Consider the following 23899-nt stretch of genomic DNA (forward strand, 5'->3'; position numbering starts at 1 on the left):
AGGGAGTCATTAGATTTTTGGATAGGGAAGTAGAAATGATGTGATTGGATTTTTTCTCTGATTGGAAGATTAAACTGGAGCCATTTATAGGCATTAAATTAGAATAACTGGTTAGGAAGCTATGAAAATAGTTCAGACTATAGATAGCAAGCACTTGAAATAAGGAATGCAGAAAGGCAGGCATGATCTGGGCTATTATGAATGATGTTGCAGTGAACATACTTTTATATGTCTGAATGAATATGTGTATGCAGTTATTTGAGGTAGGCATCTGGGAGTAGATCCAAGGCCCTGGGGTGTGTGTTCAGCTAGAGTAAACATTGCTGTAGTTTTCCAAAGTGGTTATACCAACTCACATTCCTGCTAACAGGGCGTGAGAGTTTCTCCACAGTCTTCACCATACTTCTGCTGTCAGTCTTTTTCATTATAAACATTCTGGTGGTTTTGTTAGTGTTATTGATTTACATTTTCCAATGAGTAAAGAAGTTGAGATCCTTTTATGTCTATTGCCACTTGAATATCTTCTTTTGTATAGTGTCTGTTCAAACTTGCATAGTGTCTGCTCGTTTTTCTGTTGAGTGGTCTTACTCCTGCTAATTTGTACACTTTTTTAGATGTGTTCTGAATATGAGACATATGTATTGCAAATATCTCCTCCCACTCTCTTGGCAGTATCTTTTGATGATCAGAAATTAAGTTTAATGTTGTATAATTGCTCGCTTTTTCTCTTGTCTTAGTACATTTTGGGTATTCAAGAAATCATTGCCTACCCCAAAGTCATGAACATATTTTCCTTTGTTTTCCTCTAAATGCTTTGTTATTTCATCTTTCACATTTGGGTTTACAGTGATCTGAGATTAATTTTCACATATGGCATGATATAAGGATAAAGAATCTTTTCCCATCGTTATCCAATTGACCTATTCCACTTATTGAAAAGACAGGTTTGGCTTCGTTTTGTTTTTCTCCACAGCACTGCAGTATCATCTTTTTCTTAAATCTGGAGGTGATGTATGTATGGGTCTCTTTCTAGATTCTTCTGTTCCTTTAGCCTATTAATCCATCTTTTAGGCTCTACTTTTAGTTTTCTAAACAGACGAGGCTTTCCCCCTAGTGGATACCTTTGGTCACACCCAAACGGCCCTCATAGTGAAAATTAAAATGTGCTTGTTCTCATGATACATGCTGAGTCATGTCCAACTCTTTGCGACCCCATGACCTGTGCCCACCAGGCTCCTCTGTCCATGGGATTCTCCAGGCAGGAATACTGGAGTGGGGTGCCACTTCCTCCTCCAGGGGATCTTCCCAACACAGGGATCAATCCCGCATCTCCTGCGACTCCTGCATTGGCAGCAGATTCTTTACCACTGAGCCACGTGGGAAGCCTAAAGTAAGATGCATTATTCATTGCAGGATAACAAATTACCCTAAAGCTTACTGGCTTAAAGGAGAAATAAATATTTATTATTTAATGTGATTTTGTGAGTCAGCAATTTAGGAGCAGTTTAGTTTGGTGCACTTGGCTCAGGGTCTTTCATGAAATTGCAGTCAAAAAGGTCCTCTAGTTGCTGTGATCTTAACTAGGACTGACAGATATGCTTCTAAGAATAACTCTTTTTCACAGCTGGCAGGAGGCCTTAGTTCCTCACCATGTGCATTCCTCCTTTGTACTGCTTGAGTGTCCTTACAACATGGCAGCTGATCCAAAGGAGAGCAAGAAAGAAGCTACAGTGTCCTTCATGCCTTACCCTTGGAAGTCACACACTTTCATTTAAGCAGTATCCTATTATTCATCCGCATTCAGTGGGAAAGAGGACCACATAAGGCTGCACTGGGAAACGAGATTCATTAGGACTGTCTTGGAACCTGGCTACTACACAGGAAAATAGGAGAAGCTGGCTGGTACATTATTTAATATGTTTCCCCAAGGCAGAGAATTATGTGTGCCATTGCAGCAAAGATTTTCTATATCTGGCAGGAGGTTCAGTAAGTTTAGAAATGCTGGTGACTCTTAGTTCACTCCTGCTCAGGACCCTGAGTGCTCTAAAGTTTAATCATATTTTCATGTGATTCCTGAAGAGCCCATTTCTGTCCTTGAGTGGGAAAGATGGAGGACAACTAGGTCTGGTTATAATCATTCGCCAAGTATGAACAACCTTTCTCCCCATGATCTTTACTTTTCTCCTATGAACATTCCAATTCTCTTGTGGATAAGTTTTTAAAATTAAACTCTCAATTATGAGGTAATTTTAGATTCACATATAGTTGTAAAAATAATAGCCCAAGTAACCTGTGCCACTTTCCACCCAGGGGTAACATTTTCCAAAACCGTGCTACAGTATGACAACAAAGATGTTGGTATTGTTGCAGTCAAGATCCAGAACATTTCCATCACCAAAAGAATCTTTCATACTGCTTTACAATCTTCTATTAATTTCTACTGTCCAGCAAAGCAAATAAGCTCTCAGTTCAGTTCAGTTCAGTCGCTCAGTCGTGTCCGACTCTTTGCGACCCCATGAATCGCAGCATGCCAGGCCTCCCTGTCCATCACCAACTCCCGGAATTCACTCAGACTCATGTCCATCGAGTCCGTGATGCCATCCAGCCATCTCATCCTCTGTCGTCCCGTTTTCCTCCTTCCCTGGGTGGGGAAGATCCCCTGGAGGAGGAAATGGCAACCCACTCCAGTATTCTTGCCTGGAGAATCCCAAGGACAGAGGAGCCTGGTGGGCTATAGTCTACGGGGCCGCAAAGAGTTGGACACAACTGAAGCAAGTTAGCATATTGAAAAGCAGAGACATTACTTTGCCAACAAAGGTCCATCTAGCCAAGGCTATGGTTTTTCCAGTGGTCATGTATGGATGTGAGAGTTGGATTGTGAAGAAGGCTGAGCACCGAAGAACTGATGCTTTTGAACTGTGGTGTTGGAGAAGACTCTTGAGAGTCCCTTGGACTGCAAGGAGATCCAACCAGTCCATTCTGAAGGAGATCAGCCCTGAGATTTCTTTGGAAGGAATGATGCTAAAGCTGAAACTCCAGTGCTTTGGCCACCTCATGCGAAGAGTTGACTCATTGGAAAAGACTCTGATGCTGGGAGGGATTGGGGGCAGGAGGAGAAGGGGACGACTGAGGATGAGATGGCTGGACTCATTGGAAGAGACTCTGCTGCTGGGAGGGATTGGGGCCAGGAGGAGAAGAGGACGACAGAGGAACCCGTGACTCCTGCGCTTCCTGCATTGCAGATGGATTCTTTACCTCTGAACCACCAGGGAAGCCACAGCCAATTCTTTTTTCCTTTAAAAAAAATATTATTGGAGTATTATTGCTTTACAATATTTTGTTAGTTTCTGCTGTACAACAAAGCAAATCAGCAATATGTATACATAGATCCCCTCCCTCTGGAACCTCGCTCTTACCCACCCCCACCTAAGTCATCACAGAGCACTGAGCTGAGTTCCCTGCACTGTACAGTGGTTCCCACCAGCTATTTATACATGATGGTAGCCTCACCCACTTCCATCCCATTCCAGCCCTCTCCTTAACCAGTGATAACCACTGTTCTGCTGTGCTATGCTTAGTTGCTTAGTCGTGTCCAACTCTTTGCGACCCCATGGACCATAGTCTGCCAGGCCCTTGTGTCCATGGGGATTCTCCAGGCAAGAATACTAGAGTGGGTTGCCATGCCCTTCTCCAGGGGATCTTCCCAATCCAGGGATTGAACCCAGGTCTCCCGCATTGCAGGATGATTCTTTACCATCTGAGGCACCAGGGAAGCCCAAGAATACTGGAGTGGGTAACCTATCCCTTCTCCAGAGGTCTTCCCAACCCAGGAATCAAACCAGCGGCTCCTACATTGCAGGTGGATTCTTTACCAACTAAACCAGCAGGGAAGCCCCACTAGTCTGCTATCCATTCCTAAATTCTCTTATTTGAAGAATGCTCTCTAAGTGGAATGATACATTATGTAACCTTCTGGGACTGGTTCTAACAAAATCCAGCATAGTTCTTTGGAAGTTCATTCAGGATTTTGCATGTGCCAATGTTTTGTTCTTTTTTATTGCTGAGTAGTATTCTGTGGTAGGGAAGTACCACAGTTTATTCACCACTTACCCACTGAAGGAAGTCTAGATTTTTCCAGTTTTGAGTTATTATAATAAAACTTACATGAGCATTCATGTGAAAGTTTTTATATAAATATGGATCTTCATTTCTCTGGGATAAATGCCCAGATATACAATTGCTAGGTCATATAGCAGTTGCATGCTTATTTTTTTTTTTAAGAAATTGCCAGCATCTCTCCACAGAAGACATACAGATGACCAAAAAGCACATGAAAAGGTGTTCAACATCACTAATTACTAGAAAAATGCAAGTCAAAGCTGTTAATACAATGAGGTATCACCTCACACCAATAAGAATAGCCATCATCAAAAAAAAATCTACAAATAGTAAATGCTGGAGAAAGTGTGGAGGAAAGGGAGCCCTCCTACACTATTGGTGGGAGTGTAAGTTGGTGCAACCACTATGGAAAACAGTGTTACAGTTCCTTAAAAACCTAAACATAGAACTACTGTGTGACCCAGCGGTCTGACTACTGGGTATATAGCCAGGGAAAACCATGTTTCAGAATGATACACGCATGCCAGTGGTCATTTTAGCACTGTTTATAAGACTCTGATGCTGGGAGGGATTGGGGGCAGGAATAGGGGACGACAGAGGATGAGATGGCTGGATGGCATCACTGACTCGATGGACGTGAGTCTGAGTGAACTCCGGGAGTTGGTGATGGACAGGGAGGCCTAGCGTGCTGCGATTCATGGGGTCGCAAAGAGTCGGACACGACTGAGCGCCTGAACTGATGATGGCCAGGACACGGGAACAACCTAGAGGGCCACCGGCTGATGAGTGGATAAAGAGGATGTGACGCCTGTTAGTGCAGACCGTGGAATATGACTAAGCCATAAAAGAGTAATGCCATTCGCAGCAGCGTGAGTGGAGCCAGAGGTTGTCACACTGAGTGAAGTAAGACACAGAAAGACAAATGTCTCATGATATCGCTTATATGTGGAATCTAAAAAAAGGGTGGAAGTAAACTTATTTACAGAAGAGAAGTAGGGGCACTGCTGTAGAAAGCAGACTGTGGTTACCAGGGAATGGAGGGAGGGATAAACAGAGAGATTGGATTGGCATGTACACACCACTCTATAGGAAACAGATAACTGATGAGCACCTGCTCTGTAGCACAGGGAACTACCCAATACCCTGTAATGACCATTCTTTTTTAAAGTGGATATATCTGTATCTATAATTGATTCACTTTCCTGTATACCTGAAACTAGCGCAACATTGCAAAGCAACTATGCTCCAATAAAAATTAAAAAAAGAAACTGCCAAACTTATTTTCCAGAGTGGCTATCTCCTTTTAGATTCTACCAGCAATGCTTGAGTGACGCATTTTCTCTGCCTTATTGCCAGCATTTTGTGTTGTTACAAGTTTTTAAATTTTTAACCATTGTTAGATTTGTGATAATATCTTTTTGTGGTTTTGTGTTTCCTGAATTGCTAATGACGTTGAACTCCTCACGTGCCTATTTGCCATCTGTATATGCTCGTCAGTGAAATGTCTCTTCATGTTCTGCTTATGTCCTGCTTGGACTATTTCCCTTTTTAAGCTGTTGGGTGTTGAGAATTTTTATGTGTCCCCCATACTCTGCTTTGTCAAATATGTGGTTGGCAAATATTTTCTCCCACTCTATAGCTTACTTTTTAGCCTCTTCTTTTGCAGAGCAAAAGTTTTGAATTTCAATGAAATCTTAATTTATAGACTTCTCCTTTTATGGACTATGCTTTTGGTGTCTGCTCTAAAAAGTCTTAAGAACTCTTTGCTTAGCACTAGATCCAATGATTTCCTCCAGTTTTTTTCTAAATGTTTTATAACTTTATATTTGAGTTCATGATTCCTTTTGAGTTCATGTTTGTATAAGGTGTGAGACTTAGATTGAGATTCACTTTTTCCCCCCCGCTATGGATGCCCGGTTGCTTCAGCATCATTTATTGAAAAGGCTATCCTCCAGTGAATCGCTTTTTCACCTTTGTCAGAAATCAGTTGAACATACTTGTGTCGGCTTCCCTGGTGGCTCAGCTGGTAAAGACTCCGCCTGTAATGAGGGAGACCTGGATTCAGTCCCTGGGTTGGGAAGATCCCTTGGCGAAGGAAAAGGCCACCCACTCCAGTATTCTGACCTGGAGAATTCCATGAACCGTCTAGTCCATGGGGTCGCAAACAGTCAGACACAAGTGAGCGGCTTTCACTTTCTCTGGGTTTCCTATTCTATCCCATTGTTCCGTGTGTGTGTGTGTGTGTGTGTGTCGGTGTGGTTGTGGTCTGCCAGTAAGACATGGTCTTGATTTCTGTAGCTGTACTGTAATTATTGAAATCTTCAAATCTAGTGGGCTTGTTTCTCCCCTTTTATCTACTATTTCAAAGTTGTTTTAACTATTGTACTTTCTCTGTATATTTTAGAATACTTTTACCTACATCCATAAAAACTCATGCTGGGATTTTGATTAAAGTTGTGTTAAATCTGAACATCAATTTGGGGAGACGTACTGCGTTGTGTCTTTCAATCTATGAACATGGTGTGCCTTTCCATTTAGGTTTTTAAGCTTTCTTTTATCAACATTGTATAGTTCTCAGCTACATGTATTGAACATGTTTTGTTAGATTCATGCCTCTTTTGTGTTTTTTAAATGATTATGATAATAAATGGCATTGTTTTCATTTTCTACGGGCATGTGTTTATTTGATAGAATACAAGAGCAAATCAATTTTTGTATGTTCATCTTGTCATGCATACCTTGAAGATATTACAAATTAGATTCCAGACCATCACAATAAAGCAAATATTGCAGTCATCTGAAGTTTTTGACTTCCTGGTGCATATACAAGTTATTTTTTTTTAATATGGCTAAAAAATGCCCTCACCTGAGCTTCATCAGATCACTGATCACAGACCACTATGACTGCAAGAATTACCAAAATGTGAGACAGACGCACAGATTGAGCAGATGCTGTTTGCAAAGTGGCACCAACAGGTTTGTTTGACACAGGGTTGCCACAGACCTTCGATTCGTATAATATGCAGCACCCACAAACCATAATAAAGCAATGCTCAACACAGTGAGGTTCGCCTGTATTTTGTGACCTTGCCAGACTTGCTTACTTGTCCTAGGAGTTTTTTCCCCTGAATTCCTTGGGATTATTTTATGTGGACAATCATGCCATCCAAATAGGGACAATTGTTTTCCTTCCTTTTTAATCTGTATGCCTTTTTAAAAATTGCAATCTCGTTAATGTTCAATATTATAGAATTTACAGGTGTACAGCATAATGATTCACGATTTTTAAAGGTTCTGTTCCACTTACAGCTATAAAATGTTGGCTATACGCCATTGTGTTGTACAACATATCCTTGTAGCTTGTTTATTTTATACGTAATAGTTTGTACCTCTTAATCCCCTACCGCTCTTACCCTCTTTCCTCTCGCACTGGTGACCACCAGTTTGTTCTCTGTATCTGTGAATCTGTCTCCTTTTTGTTATATTCACTAGTTTATTTTCTAGATTCCACGTGCAAGTGATACCATGTGGTGTTTTGTCCTTCTCTGTTGGCTTTATTTCATTTACATAATACCCTGTAAATGCAGCAATCTGTATGCCTTTGTCCTCCTTTGAGAAGTTAGTAAAGTCTCCTCTGTTCATGGAATTTTTCAGGCAAGAATACTAGAGTGGGTTGCCATTTCCTACTCCAGGGGATCATTCTGACCCAGGGATCAAACCCACATTCTCGTGTCTCCTGCATTGGCAGGCAGATTCTTTACCACCGCGCCACCTGGGAGGGCCCTGAAGCATATTAAGCACTAAGTAAATATTTGTTGCATGGATGGATGGATAGATGGATGGCAGAGAGGAAACATAAACATAAATGAGGCCAAGGAGATAAGAGCAGTTCAAGGTAGTAATGTTTAGCAAACACCTACCATGGAGATTCAGAGAGGAGCAGGAGGAGATTTTATTCATTGTCTACTTGGGAAGAAATAACAAATACTAAAACACCTGTAATATGTTGTAAAACAAAGTGACATGCCATGAGAAGTTCATAAAAAGTGTCATGAAGGTTCAGGGGAAGTAGAGGTCCATTGCAGCTGAGGCACTGGAGAAGCTGTCTTTTGAGCTAGACTCTTGGGAGTTGCTTATATTTGCTTCTGAATTATGTGGTTTCCAAAATAAATGTATATATACATGAAAGTTGGAGCAGAGGGTGTTGTGGCAGAAGAGGGATGTGAATTTGGGACCAGACTAGATAGCTTTGCCTGCTCTGTCATAAATTCATCTGCATTTTGTATGCAGCCGTTTATCAGCCTCCACCACTTCTTGCAAGCAGAACCTGACAGGCTCTGATGTTATCTGTAGCAAACACCTTTTTCTTGTTTATGACAGTGTCTGTGTGTGTGTTTACATTTGCACCTGCACCCCAGTGATTTGGAGACAGTTCTTTCTACAGAGCCAGGCCCTACAGGAGGATACATCAACTGAAACACACACTTTAATACCTTTAAAAAACTTCACCATGCTGTCCACACACTTACATTATATACTTGCACCTGAGGCTTGCACACACACAAGTGCACACGGAGTTTTGTACACAGTGGCCTGGGCAAGATTTTAGGCAACTTACATCTATTTTCCTCAGCTCTGTCCTATACCTTAATCTTCACTTCCACTGAAAGCTTATTAGGCACCAGTTATATCCCCCTAACCTTCTAGATTCTGTCAGGAGTTCATGTAAGAAGATGATTCGGTCTACGGCCATACCACCCTAAACGTGCCTGATCTCATCTGATCGCGAAAGCTAAGCAGGTTTCAGTTCAGTTCAATCGCTCAGTCGTGTCCGACTCTCTGCAACCCCATGAATTGCAGCACGCCAGGCCTCCCTGTCCATCACCAACTCCTGGAGGTCACCCAAACTCTTGTCCATCGAGTCAGTGATGCCATCCAGCTATCTCATCCTCTGTCATCCCCTTCTCCTCCTGCCCCCAATCCCTCCCAGCATCAGAGTCTTTTCCAATGAGTCAACTGTTCATATGAGGTGGCCAAAGTATTGGAGTTTCAGCCTCAGAGTCAGTCCTTCCAAAGAACACCCAGGACTGATCTCCTTTAGGATGGACTGGTTGGATCTCCTTGCAGTCCAAGGGACTCTCAAGAGTCTTCTCCAACACCAGTTATCAGTATTAAGCAAGGGCCTGCTTAATACTTGGATGGGAGAAAATGATTCAGTAATTAATCCAGTACCTATTTATTGATAACCACCTATGTGCCAGGCTCAACTGTAAACACGGAGAATGTAGCATGGGATAAAAAGAACCAATACCTGCCCTCATGAAGTTTCCATTCTAGGAGCTGGGTAGAATCAGCAGCCATATGGTGGTGTAGGTGGTGTGCGTGCTGGTGAGATCAGCATAGCAGAGTAAGGGGGAGAGAGTGTGACGATTGGGCAGCCAGAAAAACAGTCTGTCCAGTAGTGTGACATTTAAATAGTGACTTGATGGAGTACATAAGCAATGGGAATATCTGGCAAAGAAGTATTCCAGGCAGAGGGAACAGCCAGAGCAGAGACCCTGAGGCAGGAGTGTATGGCCAGCGTGGCTCAAGCAGAATGGGCGCGGCAGAGAGGGGCAGGGCTGAGGTGAGAGTTGTGGGTGAGGGGGTGTCGCCCAGGGCTCACTGGCCACTGTGGGGACTTCAGCTTCTGCTCTGAGTGAAGTGGAAAGCCAGAGGACACTTAATGCAGAGAAGTGCTATGCTCTGATTGACACCAGCTTCCATGTTGGGAACAGATTGCCAGATGAAAACATAGAAGCAGGAAGGTGGCCGAACAGTGGACTTGACCAAGTGCGTAACAGTGGAGGTGTGGAGGAGTGACCGGGTTGTAAATGTGTTTTGAAACTGTTCAGACCAACAGGATTTGCTGTTGGGTTTGGGAGCTGATGACTGACATCCAGATTTTTGGCCTGAGCAACTGGAAGATTGGAGCTGCTCGTAACTGAGATGGGAAACATTGCGGGAAGAACAGACTCGGAGGATGGGAAGAGCTCGGTTTAAAGGAAGTTTGTGATGCCAGGGCTTCCCAGATGGCTCAGTGGTTAAGAATCTGCCTTGCAAAGCAGGGGGCGCAGGTTCGAGCCCTGGTTGGGTAGCTACGATCCCATGTGCCGTGGAGCAGCCCAGCCTGAGCGGTGTTGCCCCTGAGCCCTCGCGCACGACTAGAGAGTCCATGTATCTTGATGAAAGATGCCACGTGACACAGCAAAGCTTCCTCATGCCCCAGCGAAGACCTGATGCAGCCAGACAAATAAAATATGTTTTTAAAGAAAGATTTGAGATGCCTATTAGTGAGGAGCAGGTATGAGACTCTAGAGTTCTATAGATGGGTTTGGGCTAGAGCTATAAATTTGCGAATTACAGCAGTTAGATGACTTTTAAAGCTGTGAAATGAAATAAAATAACCTAAGAAGTGGATATAGAAAGAGGAGAGTCTAAGAACTGAGCATGGGGGCGTTCTAGCCTTTAGAAGTCAGGGAGACGAGGAGCAACCAGAACTGGAAGCTGAAAAAGAGAAGCTGGGAGGTAGGAAAATTGAGAGTGAGCACTGAAGCCAAATGAGGAAAATGCTTCAAAGAGAATGGAATAGTAAACTATTCTCAGATGTTGCTGAGAGATCAAGTAAAATCCAAACGTTGCTTTGTGTTGAAGTCTTTAAGACCTCTGTTGAAGGAGATGGGGGTTGGGGGCAGCCTGCTTGTATTGCTTCCAAGAAAAGAATGGGAGGAGAGGAAACAACGATTAACACTGTAGAAATCTCTGAGGTTTTTCTGTAAAGAGGAGCAGAAAACTGGGCCATAGTTGGAAGGGAATGTGGGATCAAGTCAAACTTTTCTTTTTTTTTCTTTTTTTCTGAGATGGGACAAGTTGGTGTCCTGGTGGGAATGATCCTAGGAGGGAGGGAAGATGCAGTGATTGCCATGTGCTGTCCCCATGTAGTGAGAGGGGGTGATGCTCTGGTGGAAGAAAGTGGGCCTTAGACTGGGTGAACCATTCATGCTGCACAGTAATAAACTGCTTTGCTATAATGCAGGCGGACTGGTAAATACGGGGATGGAACATGTGTAGATTCTCTTCTGCTTGCCTATATAGTCTCATACCAAAGAGTGGAGGTGGTACAGCTTTAAAGAGGGCAAGGTTCAGATGACTGCCAAGAGCAACAGAAAATCAGGGAGCAGACAAGTGTAGTAGGCTGCTGCAGCAGGAGGGCTCACTTGAGCTTAAAGTGAGAGGAGCCAGCGTGGTTGTGTGATTTTCTCCAGCTCTGAACAGCTGAGTGGAAACAGGCAGAGTAGGCTAAGCATTAGACTTGGTCAAAGGTTATGGTTTCCCAGATAAAGAGAGGAAGAGAAGCAAGAGAAGGATTATAATGATGGATCACAGGAACAAGGCAGGTGGAAGGAAGTGAGGATGGAGACAGAAGGTGAGAGTGCAAGGTGCCAGGATTCATGGAGTGAAGTCCCAGTGAGGTCTAAAGAACCGTGATGACAGTCAGATCCTTGGCATCAGTGGCGCTTTAGGACAGAGGAGCTGGAAGGCTGCAGTCCATGGGGTTGCTGAGGGTCAGACATGACTTGAGTGGCTTCACTTTCACTTTTCACCTTCATGCGTTGGAGAAGAAAAAGGCAACCTACTCCAGTGTTCTTGCCTGGAGAATCCTGGAGACAGCGGAGCCTGGTGAGCTGCCACCTATGGGGTCGCACAGAGTCGGACACGACTGAAGTGACTTAGCAGCAGGGTTGCATCATAGTGCTTTGTGTGCAGTATAAACCCTATAAGGTAGGTAGGACAGTTGGTGATGGTATCCTATTCTATAGATAAAGCAAGCTCCAAAGAGGTAAATAACTTAATGTGAAAATCACACAGCTAGTCGGTGGTGAAGCACAGACTCCACCCGAGGCTCTGTTTATTTGTGATATCTTTTTACCACTTTGTGTGATGTCTGCTCACAGATGACTTGGTCTCATTGAAGACAGGGAATGTAGACAAACAACATAAGGAAATGTGTAACTGAGTGTTAAATTCTATAATATGGCATGACATAAGGAGTTTATTCATTCAGTAATATATATTGAGTGCTTATTATGTACAGGGCTGTATTATAAATACTAGGGATATAGTATTATCCACTATATATAGTGACTGAGATGGGGGAAATTCTGAAGTTTTGTGCTTCAGGGAGGTTTTAGAAGGGTTTCTGTGTGGTTCCTCCAAGGCATCATGATTGGGTAAAAAGCACCAGGTACTGAAAGCTTGGAAACTTTTTTTCTCCGCTACTTGCTGTATGTGACGTTGTGGCTTCAACTCAGTCTGTCTTAGTGGGGGACCCCATCCGTAAACTGAGATGTTATGGCTTTGCAAGTTCCACCCTGACTAAAAGTCCTGTGAGTTTGAGGCTGTATTCTAGCTTAATGGAATAATTGTGTAAAGTGTGTTAGTCCTCATCTGACTTCTTGAAATGACGTATCTCATTTCATAGTGATAAGACCCCGTTTCAGTAATGAAATGCTGCACTAATGTGTATACTAAAGTCATCTGCTGTTTTTTAAACTCTGGGAAAGCACAAAAAGGAGACAGAGGCCACGCTCGGCTGGCAGGTGCACCAGTCCCCACCCTTAGCCTGGTGATATCTGAGGACCTGTGAAAAGCTTTGAATTGACTCATGACTTTCCCCCTCCTCTCACTCCTTCCCGTTCAGGCCTGGAAGAAACGCTGGTTTATCCTGCGGAGCGGCCGGATGAGTGGTGACCCCGACGTCCTGGAATACTACAAGAATGATCACTCCAAGAAACCCCTGCGCATCATCAACCTGAACTTCTGCGAGCAGGTGGATGCAGGCCTGACCTTCAACAAGAAGGAGCTGCAGGACAGTTTCGTGTTCGACATCAAGACCAGTGAGCGCACCTTCTACCTGGTGGCCGAGACGGAGGAGGACATGAATAAGTGGGTCCAGAGCATCTGCCAGATCTGCGGCTTCAACCAGGCAGAAGAGAGCACAGGTACGAGATGCTTCTCAGCAGGAACCAGGTGCCTCCTGGCAGTGGCTGGGCCCCTGGGGCCAAGGGGACGGCCTTCAGACTCCCTGAACAGCAGGGCAGGCTTTAGCTAAAGGCTGTCCTCTGAGGTGGGGCAGAAGTAGGCAGAGGGGAAGAGTCTGAAGGGCTTGGCCACAGGGTAGAGGTCCTCCTAGCCCTGAGTCTGCTCATGTGGAAAGCAGGCATGTTGGGGTTATGATGAAGCTCGAGGCGCTTGATGGTATTTCTTCAGGTACCTCCGCGCCACCCCGTGTCTCAGGCCTGCCCTTTCTCCCCTCAGCTCTCCAGCTCTCTGTGCCTGGTTAACCTGTCACCCACACACGGGCAGCTTGCACCTTGCTCTCTTCTTTGACCCATCCTCTATCCACTCCTGTTTCAGAACAATGTGCACAGTTACACTTGCCGCTTTTCTGGCAAGGGGAGGTGTGGGATTCCTTGAGTACTGTTGATGTACAATCCGCTGTTCTTTATATTTCCCTGGGAACAGACACAGGAGAAGGGGGAAATTCTGACTTGTGTTCAGATTTTGTTAGCCTTCACAGAAAGAGTAGCTCCCCATTTTTAAGTGAGGCTTCAGCTGCAGAAATGCTCTTTGCCATTTGTTTGGACTCATCCACAACTCTAGGGTGATTGAGGAGTAGGGTTCTTTTTGTGTGTGTGGCAGATGGAAAGCCTAAGTTAGTAGTTTCCTAAACCTGGTTACATATCAGAATTAAAAAGGAACATTTTTTAAATGTTGATGCTAGGGATCCATATCAAATCAGTTAGCTAAGAATGTCAGGGGTGGGACCTAGGCATCAGTCTTTTAAAGGCTTCACACCAAGTGGCAAGGGTCTGGGGCTCAGCATCCATTTTCTGTAAATAATTGAAGGCCACATACAATCTCTGATTCCTATACCTGTTTTGTAAACTTCTTAGAACCCTTTAAAAACATGAAAACTGTTTCTAGCTCATCAGCAACATCAGCCTCCTCTGGGAACACATTAGAAATGAAGATTCTTAAGCCCCACCCCAGACTTAATGAATCAGAAACTCTGGAGGTGTTTTAACCAGCCCGCCAGGTAATCTGATACATGGTTAAGTTTGAGAACCACTGATTTAGACTCTTACTATCAGAGTGGAGTTTATGGACGAGCAGCATCAACCTCTCCTGGGAACTTGTTACGAAGACAGAAGACTTCTACTCAGACTTACGGGATCAGAATCTGCATATTTTTTTAAGTTTCTTATTCTGAAATAATGTTGAACTTACAGAAGAGGTGCAGAAATTCTACAGCAAGTTTCCATGTACCTTTCATCCAGCTTTCCCTAACCTTAACATCTTTCTTAACCAGAGTATACTTGTCAAAATGTTGATTGGTACAAGACAGTCAGTTGCAGTGTATTGGGATTTCACTTGTTTTTCACCAGTGTCTTTATTCTGTTCAGGATTCAGTCCAGCATAGCATATTAGATTTGGTGGTTCTGCCTCTAGGGCCTCCAATCTGGGATGCCAGTTTCTCAGTCTTTTGTTTTTCTTTGACCTTGACGCTTTTAAGGCATACTGGCTAGATATTTTGTAGAACCTCCCTCAGTTTGAATGTGTATGATGTTTTTTCATGATTAGATTGAGGTTTGGGGGAGACTGCCACAGAGGTAGTGTGCTTTTCTCTGCACGTTGTATCAGGAGACACACGGTATCAATATACCTTATTGCTGGTCGTGTTGCCTTCATCGCTTGGTTAAGATGCTACCTATGCTTTCACAGTTAATAAATATTTTGCAGGAAGTATTTTAATGATCTGCAAATACCCCATTTCTGCTTAAAATTTTGCCCACTAATTTTAGCATTGATCAGTGAATCACGTTTGTAACTGTTATTACCATGGTATCCTAAGGAAATTGTCTATCTCCCTCTGAATTGTATTAAGATACTTACGTGATTTGTAGGCATATTGAAATTTGAGAAGCTCTGGTCTGGATTATTTGTTCACAAACCTGGTGGGTCATCAGAATCACCCTGAAAACTTTCATCTTTTAAATTTATGGGTACTGATTCAGTAGGTCTGACTTAGGGCTGCAAAATAGTTTTAAGAAACTCCTATAGAATGGGAGGAATTATTTCCAAATCATATCTGATAAGGGTCTAGTATCTAGAATATAAAAAGAACTATTACATCTCAGTAATAGTTCAACAACAAAAGAACCTCATTTAAAAATAGGTAAAGGATCTGAATAGACATTATTCCAGAGAAGATATACAAATAACCAGTAAGCCCATGAGAAGATGCAAAGGTGTTGGACATCCTTACTCATTAGGGATATGTGAAACAAAACCACAATGAGATAACACTCCACACCCACTAGGATGACTGTAATCAAAATATGGACAGTGACCAGTATTGGCAAGGATGTGAAGAAGCATGCTTTGCTCATGCATCCCACCTCATTTGTTGCTGGTAGGAATGTAAAATGGTACAAATGAACCTGTTTACAAAACGGAAATTGATTCACAGATACAGAAAACAAGCATACGGTTACCATGGAGGAAAGAAGGGCGATAAGTTTGGAGACTGAGATTGACACCTGCCCACTGTTGTATATAAAAGATAATAAGAACCTGCGGTATAGCACAGGAAACTCAGTTCAGGACTCTACAGTGATCTATATGGGTTTGGAGTCTAGAAGAGAGTGGATTTGTGTATTATGGATAGTTGATTCACTGTACAGCAGAAAGTAACACAACATTACAAAACAAATATACACCAATTTAAAAAATTGTGTGTGTGTGTATATATAATGTGATACATATATATGGTCACATTTTCATTATCCATTCATTCCTCAGTGGACCTTTGGTTGTTTTCATGTCACTCCTACAGTGAATGATGCTGAAATGAACATGAGGGGGCCGATAACTCTTACAGACAGTCATTTCAGTTGCTTCAGTGATATATCCAGAAGTGGAATTCTTGGGTTATTTGGTTCCACTTTTAATTTTCTGAGTAAAACCTCCATACTGTTTTGCATAGTGGCTGTACCAATTTATATTGCCACCTCCAGCCCACAAGGGTTCCCTTTTCCCATATCTCTGGTCACACTTACCACAATCTTTTTGACACTAGCCATTTAACAGGTGTGAGATGGTATCTCATTGTGGTTTTGACTTTATTTGCATTTCTGTACCTGTTGACTATTCAGATATCTTCTTTGGAAAAAGGTCTATTCAGGTCCTCTGCCCATTTTTTAATCAGATTATTTGAGATTTTGCTATCAAATGATATGAGTTCTTTGTGTATTTTGGTTATTAACACCTTTCAGATATGAGGTTTGCAAGTATTTCTCTCCCGTTCCTGAGGCTGCTTTTTCGTTTTGGCAAAGCATCTGCCTACAATGTGGGAGACCTGGGTTCAAGCCCTGGGTCGGGAAGTTCCCCTGGAGAAGGAAATGGCAACCCACTCCAGGATTCCTGCCTGGAAAATCCCGTGGACAGAGGAGCCCAGTAGGCTACAGTCCACAGGGTTGCAAAGAGTCGGACACGACTGGGCCACTCCACTCGACTTCACTGTGCAGAGCTTTGTAGTTTAATGTAGTCCTTCTTGTCTATTTTTGCCTTTTCTACTCGTGCTTTTGGTGTCACATACAAAAAAAAAAAAATTGTTGCCAAGACCAATGTCAAAGAACTTTTCCTCTGTGTTTTCTATTAGGATGTTTATAGTTTCAGATCTTACATTTAAGTCTAATGCATTTCAAGTTAATTTTTGTGCATAGTGTGAGATTGGTTTTTAATTTAATTTTTTTTTGCATGTAAATATGTGGTTTTCCCAATGCCATTTACTGAAGAGACTTTTCTCCTTTGAGTATTCTTGGCTCCTTTATGAAATATTGACCATATACTAGGGTTTTTTATTCTGTTCCACTTGTCTGTGTGTCTGTTTTTTTATTAATATGCCAGTACCATGCTGTTTTGATTACCATAGCTTTATAATATACTTTGACATCCAGAAGTGTGACCCCTCCAATTTCGTTCTTTCTCCACATTTCTTTGGCTATGTGGGATGATTTGTGGTTCCATATGAATTTTAGGATTGTTTTTTCTCTTTTTGTAAAAAGTGCCATTGGAATCCTGATGAGGATTGCACTGAATCTGTAAATGGTTCGGGGTGGTATAGACATTTTAACAGTGCAGATTCTTAAAATCCATGAGCACAAGTTGTCTTTACATTTATTTGTGTTGCAGTTCTTAATTTTTGAGCGAGGGGCCTTTGTCACTTTGCACTGGGCTCTGCAAATTATGTAGCTGATTGTGCCCGGACTAGATGTGCTTCCCTAAAACAATTCTTGTAATTTTTATAGTTCTATTTTTAAAAGATTATTTTATAGGTTCTTTGTATTTCCATAAGAGTTTTTGAATTTTTTCACCAATTTCTACTAGAAATTCTGTTTCATTTTGTTAGGGATTGTGTTGAACCCATAGGGCAAATTAGAGAAGATATTGAACCTTCCAGTACATAAAATGGTAAATCTGTTCTTTTAGACCTTCATTAACTTCGTTGGACAACATTTTCTATTTTTCAATATATAGGTTGTACGTATCTTTAATTGGATTTAATCAAGTATCTGGAGAAGGAAATGGCAGCCCACTCCAGTATTCTTGCCTGGAGAGTCCTGTGGACAGGGGAGCCTGGTGGGCTGCTGTCCATGGGGTCGCACAGAGTCAGACACAGCTGAGGCGACTTAGCATGCAGGAATTCTGTGATCTTCCTTGAGGAAGGATTATGAAGCCCCATTTTACTCTTAAATTCTTTGGTATAATGTTTGCTTCCTGGGTGGAATTTTTGGTTCTGCCTGACCAAATCTTTGTTATTACAGCTTTTATGGATTTTGTTTTTCATTTTACTTTTGATGGAGGAATAAAATGCTTATGCAAAAAAAAAAAAAGAGAGAGAGAAAGGAAGAAAATAGGGAAGAGGTTTTTAAAAAGCAGGAGAAAAAATCCAGAGACCCTCTAGTCTCAAAGCTTTCATAAATGTGAGAAGTAAGTCCAAGGAATACATCAGATTTTAGGAAATATGTATAATGGGGTTGGGGAGGAACCAGAAAGCAAGTTACTTTGAACTATTCTCTTGTGGGATTAGAGGTGTCCCTACAAAAAAACAATTTATCCTTAAAATGTAGCAAAATTTATTCCTGGTACAAATATCTTGTTTTTAAATCACATATTTTAAAAACAGTTACTGTCTGAATCCCTACTTTTACTATATAGAATTTAAGTACGACTCAGATTCAGATATGTAGAACTGCATCATCTGGGCCTACTTTCTTTTGGTAGGCATATTCATTTGTTCGTTCAGACATTGTTCGTTCACTCAGCAGATCTTTATGGAAGACTTCTTCCGTGACAGTCCCCGTCATAACCACTGAGGCTACAGACCATAAAGGTGAACAGCAGGGTTCCACACTCGGACCTCAGAGTCTAGTGGAGGGAACAGACATAACCAGACAGTCCCAGGGAAGTTCTGTAACAGAAGCATCGCCACAGATGGAGGCACCAGCCCACACACCACCAGCTCAGTGAGGGAAGGAAAAGAGGGAGAATATTAAGGAGGCGACAAGTAATCAAGTCAGTATTTTTCAACAGCTTTGTCTGTTAGACAGTATATTCCCTTTAACTTTTAACTTCTTTTATAAGGGGTTATTTAATAGATATCTAGTGTGTTAATTATCAGAGCAAGAATATTAGTTGTCCATGATAGAGGTTTAGGATTCTTTGTGAGAGCTTTCTGATGAAACCAAATGGGCTTTTCTTCCTCGGGTAGAATCTGGTATGTAACAAGATTCAGCCAAATAATAGGTTTTGACTTAACTTAGAAGCTTTTCCTCAAAGTATATCTTATCTGTAAAACCCTCAGGTAAGGAGTGGAAGATTAATCATCTAAGTCAGTGTTTCTTTTAGAATCAGGATATGAGGAAAAGCAGGAAGGAAGTTAACATTTGACTACCTACTTTTGCTAAAGTGCTTTATTTCATTTAATCAACTGTGTTTCTATTTCTTTGAAATTAAAAAAAAAAAAAAAAAACCTGAGTGCTATTTCTTTTTCCATGCCTAACACTCCAGGACTAAAGCTCTTGTCTGTCATAACCATGCATTGGCCGGCTTCAGACAGACTCTGCACCCTTATCTGCCTAAGCTTCCTCCTAAACACAGCACCTCTCCTGTTGCTGGGGCTTACGCACCTGCCTCATGTGGGACGCATCCTGTACTCATAGGTAACCCTCAGTGACCACAAACGGAAATAATAGGAGCTGTGTATTGCGCATCTGCCCTTTGTAAAACAGGGTATGTAAAATACATTCTTACTAGAAATGCACAGTAATCCTTTGAGGTAGCAATGATCTTGACTCACGGTCACGGCTAGAAAATGATGGAGCCGGGATTCTAGTCTAACCCAAGTCTGACTCTGCATTCTCACACGCCGTCTCTTTGCCCTGGACCTCCTGGAATGTGAACATCAGCCAGACCAAGCCCTGTTGTTTTCGCCCCTGTGGATACCACATATTAGGTTGAAAGCACTCCTTGACCCCTTCCACTGGGGTCCTGCAGCTGGCTTACATTTCCTGCCTTACCGGTCCATATTGCTGAAATCCTTGGGCTGGAATATTCCAAGAATTTAGTAACTTGTAGAGCTTTAATCCAGCCATCAATCTCTATTGGTGAATCTGTGGTGGGTGGGAGAGGGGGTGCCTGAGCTCACATCCCAACTCTGGGATGATGTGAAGAAGTCACTTGATTGAGGTCTGAGTTTCCTTTCTTCAAATAGAGAAAATCTTTTCACCCACCAGTTCTGTTTCTCTATGAGCTTATCAGCACAGACCTTAGACCACTGGCAGCCCCTCAAGTTTCATATTTCCCAATGGAGGATTCACATTGTATTCTATGCAGAGGTGTCCCCAAGACCCGTGCAGTCCATACCCTCACTTGCTGTTGGTCCTGTAGAAATTCCTTCCCATACAGAGCCTCCCTCAAGTACATATTCCTTGCTTCTTTAAAAAAAAAAAGTTGTGATGGGACCTGTCATTAAAAAAAAAAAACTTGTGTTTTTCACTTTAAGCTGGAAGGAGTTCTGTGGCAGATGGAGTCTTTTTTTAATCCTTCTTGCCGCCCCCAGCTTCTTTCTGCTACGACTCTCCAATTCCTCACATATTTCAGCCAAAAATGCTTAGGGTAAAACCTGCCTAGTATCAAGACCAAACCAAGAGTGACGCAGAGTCTGAATATCAAACCAAGGGTGGGGAAAACAGCCTCCTGATAGGAAACCAAGAACGACGCTCAGGAAGGAAAAACAATTCCAAGAATGAATATCAGGGTTTCAGGTCATATACGTGGAGCTGGCTTTTTGTTTGTTTGAGGAGGGGGTGTATGTGTGCGTGCGTGCGTGTGTGTGTACACGCATGCACAAGCAACAGTGAGAACCCTGCCTTCTCTGGGAATCAAAACAGCCTTCAGTCCCCCGAGCACGGAGCAGAAAGCCGCTCTGAGCTGTGTTTACGAGCAGGCGGAGCCGAGACCTCACGTTTGTGGCTCCGTCATGGGCAGCTGTCCCTGACCAGATGTCCCACACACAAAAAGAACCAGCTACCAGTGCAGAGCTTGGATGAATTATTCATGGGCTCAGGAGTCATCGACTGCTTGGAAGCCCGCACCCCTTTAAATGCTCTGAGCCAAGAGCTTCTTGTCCCCGGTGGTCCCCACCTTCCTCTAACTCCTGCCCAGCCCCTCACTCTCACGCGCGCTCTGAAAGGCACACTGGCTGCCGCTACCCATGTGCTCTAGACGTTGAATAAGCATCTGTTGGAGGTGCTACCATCTGTACTGTGGAGACGACTGTCCCTCACCGAGGGGTTGGGGGGGAGTTGGGAAGTACATAGCTGTGCAGTGTGAGTGGCAGCCGCGTATTTCTCTGCTTTCCATGCAGGGCTTTTGGTGAATGTGACGATTTTTATATCTGAAGGTCAAGATGAACAGAATATGGTTTAAGTCCCTGTTGTTTTTAGAGAACTGTACAGCCTATAGAAACACTTAGACGCAGTCTCCTTTGAGCATAAAGACACAAGAGAGGCAGGGATGCTAGCACGATCCCTGTTGCACAAGTAAGAAAGCTCAGGTTTAAAGGCACTGACATTCCCAAAGGAGCAGTGTCGCCGGGTCTAGAATCTTAAGAGCTTTAACTCCATCCCAGGACTGTGTGCGCTGATTCCTTTTCATTGATCTGAATCCCTTTTCACAGACCTGTTTTTTAAAATCAAACTTTAAACTTTTTGTTTTGTATTGAGGAATGGCCAATTAACAATGCTGTGATAGTTTCAAGTGAACACGAAGGGACTCAGCCTTGTATATACGTGTATCCATCCTCCTCCAAACCCCACTCCCATCCCGACTGGTACATAACATTAAGTGGCGTTCCACGTACTATACAGTAGGTCCCCATTGGTTATCCATTTTAAATATAGCAGTCTGTACGTGATCTTCCCAAAGTCCCTAACTATCCTTTCTCCTCCCCATCAACCATAAGTTGGTTTTCTGAGTCCCTTTCTGTTTTGTAAGTTATTTTGTATCATTTGTAGACTCCACAGTAAGGAATATATGATACTTTTCCTTCTCTGTCTGACTGACTGCACTCAGTATGACAACCTCTGGGTCCATCCTTGTTTCAGCAGATAGCATTATTCCATTCTTTTCAATGGCTGAGTGACAGTGCTCTGTATGCGCGCCACAGCTGCTTTGTCCATTGCTCTGTTGGTGGACGTGTGGGTTGCTCCTGCGTCTTGGCTGTTGTAAACCGTGTAGTAGTGAACACCGGGGTGCGTGTGATCTCTCAGATCATGGTTTTCTCCAGATAGATGCTCAGGAGTGAGATCGCAGGGTCCTACGGCAGCTCGATTTTTAGTTTTTTAAAGAACATCTATACTGTTCTCTATAGTCGCTGTACCAATTTACATTCCCATCAACAGTGTAAGAGGATTCCCTACTCTCCATGCCCTCTCCGGCATTTTTTGTTTGTGGAGTGTTTTGAGGATAGCCATTCTGACAGATACGAGGTGTCATTTCATTGTAGTTTTGATTTACATTTCTCGAATTACTAGCAAAGTTTAACATCTTTTTCTTGTGCCCATTAGTATGTCCTCTTTGGAGAAATGTCTATTCACATCTTCTGCCCATTTTTTAGAGTGGGTTGTTTGTTTTGATACTGTTAAGGGTCATAACCTGTTTGTAAATTTTGGAGACTAATCCCTTATCGGTCACATCATCTGCAAATATTTTCTCCCAGTCTTTGGATTGTCTTTTCATTTATTGTTTTCTTTGCTATGCAGATGCTTTTGAGTTTAAGTAGGTCCCATTTGTTTAGTTTTGTTTATTTCGATTTTTCTGGGAGATGGATTGAAAAAGATGTTATTGTGATTTATGTCAGAGAATGTTCTGCCTGTGTTTTCCTCTAGGTATTTTATAGGGTTGGGTTTCACATTTGGGTCTTTAACCCATTTTGAGCTTATTTTTGTGTATGGAGTTAAAGAATGATCTAATTTCATTTTTTCACATGTGGCTATCCAGTTTTCCCAGCACCAAATGTTGAAGAGACTCTCTTTCCAGCATTGAGTAGTCTTGCATCCTTTGTCATAAATTACTGTACCATAGGTGCATGAGCTTATTTCTAGGTTTTCTGTCCCATTCCATTGATTTATACTTTTTGCTGGTACCATACTGTTTAGATGACTGTAGCTTTGTAGTATAGTCTGAAGTCAGGGAGCGTGATTTGTCCAGCTCAGTTTTCTTTTTTGAGAATGCTTTGGCTATCTGAAGTCCTTTGTGTCCCCGTACAGATTTTGAGATTTTTTTTGTTATAGTTCTGTGAAAAATGCCATTGGTAATTTGATAGGGATTTCACTGAATCTATACATTGCCTTGGGTAGTATTGTCATTTGGGCAATAGTGATTCTTCTAATCTGTGAACATGGTATATCTTTCCATCTGTTTATGTCTTCTTCAGTTTCTTTCATTAGCATCTTTTAGTTTTCGGAATACAGGTCTTTTGCCTCCTTAAGTAGGTTTTTGTTTTTGGTTTTTTTTTGATGTGATGGTAAATGGGTTTGTTTCTTGAACTTCTCTTTCAGATTTTTTGTTGTTAGTGTATAGAAATGCAATCGATTTCTGTATATTAATTTTGTAACCTGCAGCTTCACCAAGTTCATTGATGGGTTCTAGTAGTTTTATAGTACATCTTTCGGATCTTCTGTGTATAATATTATGTCATCTGCAAACAGTGGCAGTTTAACTTCTTTTCCAGTTTGGATTCCCTCTACTTCTTGTTCTTCTCTGATTGCTATAGCTAGGTCTTCCAAAACTATGCTGAATAGAAGTGGTGAGAGTGGGCGTCCTTGTCTTGTTCATGATCTTAGAGGGAATGCTCTCAGCTTTTCACCATTGAGTATTATGTTAGGTATAGGTTTGTCATATATGGCCTTTATTATGTACCCTTTATGTCCACTTTCTGGAGAGTTTTTATCATAAATGGGTGCTTAATTTTGTCAGAAGCTTTTTCTGCATCTGTTGAGATGAACATATGATTTTTATTCTTGAATTTCTTAATGTGGTATATCTCAATGATTGATTTACGTATGTTGAAAAATCCTTGCATACCTGAGATGAATCTCAGTTGATCATGGTG

The 23899-nt window shown here is 42.3% G+C and overlaps 1 protein-coding gene across 1 annotated transcript in view; it reads left to right on the forward strand.

Moving 5' to 3' along the window:
• Nucleotides 1–23899, forward strand: part of GAB2 (GRB2 associated binding protein 2) — a 174352-nt gene that overhangs the window by 107905 nt on the left and 42548 nt on the right. The window contains exon 2 of the mRNA XM_052662003.1: nt 12860–13160. Within this exon, the coding sequence (XP_052517963.1) occupies nt 12860–13160 (301 nt within the window). The remainder of the gene's footprint in view (nt 1–12859; nt 13161–23899) is intronic.

Source organism: Budorcas taxicolor, chromosome 25, assembly GCF_023091745.1.
Source record: "Budorcas taxicolor isolate Tak-1 chromosome 25, Takin1.1, whole genome shotgun sequence".
NCBI lineage: Eukaryota > Metazoa > Chordata > Mammalia > Artiodactyla > Bovidae > Budorcas > Budorcas taxicolor.